General features: G+C 48.5%; 1 protein-coding gene across 1 annotated transcript in view; it reads left to right on the top strand.

Moving 5' to 3' along the window:
• Positions 1-7,109, top strand: part of CCDC85C (coiled-coil domain containing 85C) — a 112,352-nt gene extending 105,243 nt beyond the window's left edge. The window contains exons 5-6 of the mRNA XM_082485372.1: positions 5,173-5,271; positions 6,934-7,109. Coding sequence (XP_082341498.1) covers positions 5,173-5,271; positions 6,934-7,023 — 189 coding nt within the window. The 3' untranslated portion in view covers positions 7,024-7,109. The remainder of the gene's footprint in view (positions 1-5,172; positions 5,272-6,933) is intronic.
• The last annotated feature ends 666 nt before the right edge of the window (positions 7,110-7,775 follow it).

The following is a 7,775-nucleotide window of genomic DNA, read 5'->3' on the forward strand; positions in this document are numbered from 1 at the left end:
ATTAGGAAAGGAAAGACAAGTTTTGTTTGATTTGGATCAAATTTGAATTTAAATTGTAAAAGATCCTTCAAGCTGAAAATCTTGATTTTTCAGCGTACTTGGGGCTTTATACACCGAGATTGTATACACTTGCCTACGTATATTTGACCTGTGTTTTCCAGACAAGTTTTTCCTCTTTGCTGGTTGTGAATGGTTCTGTGCTACCAGAAGTTGTTGTGCTCCATCCGGTACTATGCTGCATTGCGGCTGTGGGTGGCATTTCTCCTGCATATGTTTGCAGATGGATCTGCTAAACCGATGCCTTGCACGACGTTGCAGACCCATGTGGTACCTTTGTTTTTCTGACACTTTGTATTCCTGCTCCTCATTGCATTTGGTGAGGGACAATACTAAGCGGAGTTGATAATGTTTTTAAGTTACAAGATCAAATAGTTATAATTTGATTATGAACATATTCTGAGGGGAAATTAGGTTCCTGTTTGCTTTAGGGGTTACGGGACTGAATTTCTTAGTAAGAGCAAGAAACATAAATGGTTTAAAGATGCAGTTTGATAAGCCTGTGGAAAGGATTGGAAAATTAATGAGGAAGATTCTTGGAAACTGGAAATTAGGTTTGGAACATCTGGCGCAATGATGCGTATAAAGGAGTCGAAAGGAAGTTCGATGACTTGTTGTTTGCACATATTATTATTATTATTATTATTATTATTATTATTATTATTATTATTATTATTATTATTAATCCTCCACTTCAGAGCTTTGGTGATCACTAGGAAGGGCTGAAAGAAATTCTCCTCTGCAATTTTATAATTTCACCAGTGGAGTGTGTTTGTCTGTCTTCAAAACCCTGGGAAGTGCCACGGCTGGGGTCAGGAATCAGGTGGCATAGCAGTCACATCTCATGGGACATGAATGATCTCATGTGATGTGTCCTGCTCACACACTCAGGGTTAAAAATATTCTCATGTTTGAAGTGAGGAGGACATGCTCTTGTAGGTCTGTGTGGCAGGGAGGGATGAGAAGGGCCTTATTTTTCCATCCTGAGGCCCCTTTCCAAGGATCAGCTGGAAATTGAAAAATTCAGGAAGCTGGTCATGGTCTCGGTCTCTCCTCCTCCCTTCTCATGGCACAGTGAAATTGTGCCTGTTGGTCTCCAGCTGTGGATCTTAAACTGGGTAGAAGATAGGGATTTTTGGCCATGGCATGCTGTAGCATATGGAGTAGGTCTTGTTTGCACCTGACAGGACTGCGCAGCTTTTCCAGTGCCAGCCCCTGCATGTGGGAAGCTGGATGTGGTCTAAGCCAGCAGCTTAGACCCTCACTGCCTCTCAGGGAGGTCATCCTCCCCCTCTACTCTGCCCTGGTGAGGCTGCATCTGGAGTACTGTGTCCAGTTCTGGGCTCCCCAGTTCAAAAAGGAAAGGATCTGCTGGAGAGGGTCCAGCAAAGGGCTACACAGATGATGAGGGGATTAGAACATCTCTCCTATGAGGAAAGGCTGAGGCACTTGGGTCTTTTTAGTCTAGAGAAAAGAAGACTGAGGGGGGATCTTATCAATGCTTATAAATACTTAAAGGGAGGGTGCCAGGGGGATGGGAACAGTCTTTTTTCAGTGATGCCCGGTGACAGGACAAGAGGTAATGGACACAAACTTGAAAATAGGAAGTTACATCTAAACATGAGGAGGAACTTCTTTACTTTGAGGGTGGCAGAGCACTGGCACAGGCTGCCCAGAGAGGTGGTGGAGTCTCCCGCTCTGGAGACATTCCAAACCCACCTGGATGTCGTCCTGTGCAACCTGCTGTCGGTGACCCTGCTCTGGCGGGGGGGGTTGGACTAGATGATCTCCAGAGGTCCCTTCCAACCCTGACCATTCTGTAATTCTGTGGTACAGCTCGTGACCCTCCCTTGATGAGGAGAAGAGAGTAGCCTACAAACAAGACTTTGTGCTTTGGCTATGCCACATCAGATACCAGGAAAAGCCCTTCTTGGTTGTGTCAAGAAGTCATTCTGGCTGTAGCAGGGTAGCTCCTTACCGCGAGGAAAGGCAAGGACAGTTGGAAGTTGGCTTCGCTTGTCTTGCGGGCTGCTTGAATGCAAGTCCGTACAGAAGCGGTGTGGCTGCATGGATGCAGCTCTGTGCCCAAGCAAAGGTCACTGAGGGACTGTGCACCGATCTGCAGGGCTTCGGGATTGGCTCCGTCTACACCCATCTATGTGATGTCCCCTAGGCTTTTTCCTTGGCTTTTTCTGGCAGCTGAAGACTACCTATGTGGCTGAAGCATTGCCTGCCATTTAGTGTAGGTAAGTTCTTCCTTGAGCACATTTAGGGATTTTCTTTATTTTTGCTTCTGAAATAGTTTTTGCTTATTTGCACCTACTAAATAAGCAGCAAGTTGACAGGTTGGCACTCCTAACAGCTGTTTTTGCTAACGAGAATAAAAGGTACATATGCTACAGCTCAGTATCTCACTGCACATCAAAGCACTTTTCTTAGGAGTTGAACAAACCTGCTAAAGACGTGGGGAGGTGAGGAGGAGATGAATGTAAAGGAACGTTTAGCCTATAACCCAGCTCCCCCGGCAGCACCAGCCTGGATGTCCCCCATGTGCACAGAGCCAGTGAGCAGGCGATCGGTCCCTCCCACTGATGTGGGGTAAGGCAGGATTTGGCCCTGCCAAAACTAGGGAGAAGTCCTAGCAGGGCATATAAACTGTTCCCTTGCCGAAGCAGGGTGCCGTGTTCCTCAGTGCTTTGTCCAGTTGACTTATAAATGAAAACCAGTGAGGCTTGCACCCTTCAGAAAGCATCCTTCAGTCTCAGAGTGCTTCCTGGTACAGAAACGCTCACCTCGGCTTTCAGCTCCCCTTCCAAAGCTTTACTGCAGTCATCCGGAATCTTTGGTGGGTTTTTTTTTGTTTGCGTTTTAAATATGCATTGCGTGGTCATGGGGGGCGCATACAGCAAGTCAGCAGGGAGGTGGATGTGATGGACCAGCTGACTTTGAGGTGACACTGCCTTGGTCACAGACATGAGTGCAGTCATGAAGGAGAACTAAGTATATCTGAGGTGTTCCTCACAGTTTACATGTCAGCAGGGAGAAAGGCAGACGAGCCAGCGTGCCCATTGAGAGGGAGGTGCAGGTTGTCTTCAGGAGATGCGTCCCGAAGCAGAAGAGCAGCGTTACTCGGTCCAGCCCTGTTCCCCTCACAGGGAATTGCCCCGTGCCCGAGCGGAGCAGCAGCCCCCGCCGGCTGGCATTTTACCCAGAGACATCACATAGCACCGGTGCGTCCGCAAAGGGCCAAGTGCTGCCAGTGCAGCTTGATGAAGAGCAAAAAGGAGGGGAGAGAATGACCCGCTTCCAGCCTGGAAGGTTACTACACTTATCTGCTTTCTGTAGGCTCCTGGGTTGGGACGTGGCAGAAATGGTGGGAGGATATACCCCAGTTTCTTAGATCCAGACTGAATCCACAGTCCTTGAACTTCAGCTGAGCCATAGACAATTTACGTGAAGGCACGTCCATAGTCCCCAGTGGTGTAATCGGAGGAACGTTAACCTGGTCCTTCTAAACAGCTGAGGCGGCGCCTGGCAGGATCTGAGAGCGGCTGGGGCTGGGTCAGCACTAAGAGGCCTTCCTGTCTTTCTTCAGGAGGTGATTTCACTCTTCAAGAGTGTATTTTTTTCCCCAGCATGCCTTTCCAGGATAGGCTGTTGAGTTTTGTCCTTCCGAATCCCTTTTTCCCATACCCAAGACACTTACATGTCTTTACAAAGTGCCTACCCAGACGTGGGGTGGGCCTGGGGAGCAGGATGGTTTCCAGGGTAAATGAGTCCCGTGTCATTCAGAAATGAAATACAACCATAACTTCTGTCTGGTCAGTTTTCAGCTCCAGCTCTGCCTGGTTTACACCGTTAAAAGACATTTCCACCGAATGAAATGGACTGCACCACCCTTCCGCACCTCCTGGAACAGGGAACGCGGTTTTAGTTTAAGCGCAAGTCGTAGAAAAAGAGTTTATTTTTGTCTGCCGAGACTGTTGTGCCTGCAAGATTGATGGCTGGTGGAAGCAGAGGCTGGAGCTGATGGGATTTTTAACTAATCTAAACCATGTCCTTGACACTTGCCCTGTGGACAGAGCCGGTGCTTAGCCGCCAGCCGGGCAGCCCTGCCGCTCCACATGGGGCACCGATCCTGCAGGCTGCTGCCTTTGCAGCCGAGCGTCGGAGCCGCACTGACTCCAGACAAGCCAGTTCGATGCTCAAGTCCAGCTGGATCAATAATTAATTCCCTCCTCTTCAGAAGAAAAAAAAAAAAAAAAAAAATCTCTCTTTGTCAGCACGCACATGCTTTTTGCATCCCTGTTGCCCTTCCTCTCCTCTTAGAAAGGATGCGGATAATTCCGATTTGTGCAAGGATCGGTCCCAGCTACGTTGGTTAAACTAGCTGGTGCATTTTAGAAGTAGGTTAAGGGCCCTAGGAGAATGACCTATTTTTGTTCGTAACGCAGTTCGAGTACAGCAGGATTGCTGTGCCGAGGCAGACTGGGGGATAATCTACCCTGCTATCCCGTTTCGTGGAGCAGCTGGTGCTGCGTACCACACTATATAGATGCACTGCACCTAGCTCTGTGCTTCCCTAGGAGGTGTAGGAATATTGACGCGCAGAAATACACCTGCTGTACAGCTTTATATGCGTGTGGGTGTATCGTGGCGAATCAGACCACGCGCTGTTTGATGGCGTTGGGTGATTCCAGGAGCTTTGGCCCCGCACACTGAGCTGAGCGCGTTGCTCATCAGCGGCGAAGGCCTGGGTGAGGTATGTAGGTCAGCACAGATGCAGCGGTAAAATCTCGAGGCAGTCCTGCGCTGTGATATGCCTGAGATGGGCAACATGCCCGTCCAGAGGAGCCGTCTGAATGCCTGCGGGTGGGTTTGGAGGGGGTATGTGCTGGGGAGCCCCCAACACAGGAAGGACATGGACCAATTGGTGCGAGTGCACTGGGGAAGGGAGAGGATGGAGGCACCCAACTTGGCGTGATACTCGTCTTTGCAGTGCTCCAACTCGCAAGGCTTTGTGAATCCTGCCAATTTAAATACTGGTTAATGAGGTTGTTAGGGACGCCTTATTATTTGAGGAACATAATGCTTTTGTAATATTGTTTTTTGTAGGTCCTTGAGGTCCACGAAAATTTGGACAGGCAAATGCAAGACAACTATGAAGAAGACCTGAGTGAAAAGGAGAAGGCGATTGTTCGTGAAATGTGCAATGTAATAACTCCTCTCAGCAATTCTAGGGGTTATTTCTTGGTCCTTTGTTAGAAGTACGGAGCAGCAGGGGTCTGCTGGGTACAAGCCCTGTTTGGTGTGACATCCACAGGCCCCAGGGAAGAGTGGAGGCTCTGCGGAGCGCTGCTTTGGGTGTCAGTAAGCCGAGGGCCTCCTTCACTGCACGGAGCAGTCGTTCCTCAGCAGATACTTCCCACTCTGCTGCCTTCAAGGGTGCAGAGTGGCTGGTCCAGCTGACCCAGAGCTGCGCAAAGGGCTCTCCCTGGCTTGGAGAGTCCTGTTAGCAGTTGACTCCAACGGTGTCCTATGGGACTGGGTTTGGGCTGAGCAGCAGCTTGTTGCTATCTTTAAAGCTGTACGGCTTGAATGGGTTTGAGCCTAAACCATACGATAACATCAGAGGGAGGATATTCACGTCTGGAGCCGTTGAACAGCATCATGGCGTGTGGAATGCTTTTAGCACTGCCAACACGTTGGGCAACCACACTGTTAACTGAGCTTGCCATGTCCTGTACAGCGAGCGTTCATACCAAACCTCTGCTCTGTGGTGTCTGCTGCTGTGGCGCTGCCTCCAGCTTCGAAGCACCTTGGCCACGCTTTGGCTTGGAGCAAAGAGTTTGGGATTTCTGCTAGAACCTGGCTGAAGCCGCATGTCACCTTCCACCGGGGATGTGCTGTTGAACGGCACCAGCGGTGCCCACAGCAGGCAGGGCGATGCCTACGGAGCCTTCTCATTTAGAAGTCCATGCGTGAGGTCAGCCCAAGTGGCATCGTGTAGTGCCTCACAAGCAGCAGAGAGGAGCCTCACCCTCTGTTGAAATTCTGAAAACCACCTCAACCCTAAAAAGAAGGTGTGAAGAATGCAAGTGCATCTTGCAGAGCTAAATCCCCGCAACGATCCTTGGCAAGAGCTGAGGCACTTCGCTTTGGTTGCTGGATCCCTATAAGCCAAGACCGGAGTAGAGGAGGGCATGCTTTTTAGGATATTTTGTCTGCTTAATGCCACATTCCCTTGTAGCCATGTGGGGTAACGGTAAAATGCCGTAACTTCATCCTCCCAAATGAACTCATTGCTGTTTGTGTACCCTCAGCTGGTTTTTCTTTAAATATTCACTTTATGTAGACTCAAGGCAGCTATGAAGTGCTTTGCAGTTTCTTATTTTTTTAAAAATTAGCCTCCCTTACCCCAGTGGCCCTAGAGTGATAAATTGTATGTTTTTAGGAAGTCATATATATATATACACACACATAATTTTCATCATTATCTTTTTCATTATCTTTTCTGTTCATGGTAACATCATTTCTGTAAGTATGGCAGGGTTGACCTACCATTGAACTTAACTTCTGAACCTAGTGTATTTGTTTTATAGTATTACCCCAGGCAGAAATGGTTCTAATTTCAGGAGAGACTAATTAGAAAAATGCATCAATGGTTTTTTTCCCTCGGAAACTGGTGCACAGGCGCCATCCAGTGGCTCTGCTGACAATTACAGCCCAGCTCTAGGGAACGGCTGGTTTTTGGCTTTCAGGCTGCAATTATGAAAATACTGCGACTCATCAGAGGCTTTGGGTCGTGGTTTTTGTTTTGTTTTTTTTTTTAATTCCTGTCTTTCTCTCCCTCACCCCTTTATTTTTTTCTTGCAGGTTGTCTGGCGAAAGCTGGGTGATGCTGCGAGCTCCAAACCCTCCATCAGGCAACATCTTTCGGGAAACCAGTTCAAGGGTCCCTTGTAGGAACACCATCCCGGAGCCTGGAAGTGATTGATTCTGTGAAGACTAAAGAGGCAGAGCTCGAGCGTTTCTGGCTGCCTGTTCTTAGGGAGTTGGGGTTGAGTTTTTTTCAGAGTTTCCTTTTTTCTTTTCTCTTTTTTTTTTTTTGTAACCATAGTGTAAATATGGCAGCTAAAGGCCTGATTTCCAGGCTGTGGTGCTCTGGAACTACTGTTCAATAGGTAACCACCCAATAATGCCAGACTTGCATCATTTGTATTGTAGTTCAAACCTGCTTTGTTGTAATGGTCTGTTTGTAGAATTAACTAACCCGAAAGAATTTTTAAGCGGAACGAGAAGAACCCTTAACCTGCGGAGAAGTCACAGTTTGTATCGCTCCGGTCCACCCGCTTGTCAGCGATTCGTAGCTGGGTTAGTGGCTCCAGGCAGCCCCGGCCGAGGAAAGAGCAATTTTGAATCCGTTGGCTTACTGCCTGCCACGCTCCTGAGCTGCTAACACTTTTTCGGGGAGGTCCTTCTTTTGAAAGAACGGCGGCATGCAGCTGTTTTCACGAGGCGCTGCGTACGATCTCGCGTGGCGAGCTAAAAGCGCTGGTACCAGCGCGCTCTACAGCGTACGGTGGAACTGGTCACACAAGCGTACAGAAAGGCTTGGGACTCCGTATCAGCTGTTAACGAACTGTTTTTCCTGAACAAACGACACAAGATTTCTGCAGTCGTAATGTGAATGAACTGAAGTGACTTAGCCACACACC

Source organism: Vanellus vanellus (assembly GCF_965231255.1).
Source record: "Vanellus vanellus genome assembly, chromosome: 6".
NCBI lineage: Eukaryota > Metazoa > Chordata > Aves > Charadriiformes > Charadriidae > Vanellus > Vanellus vanellus.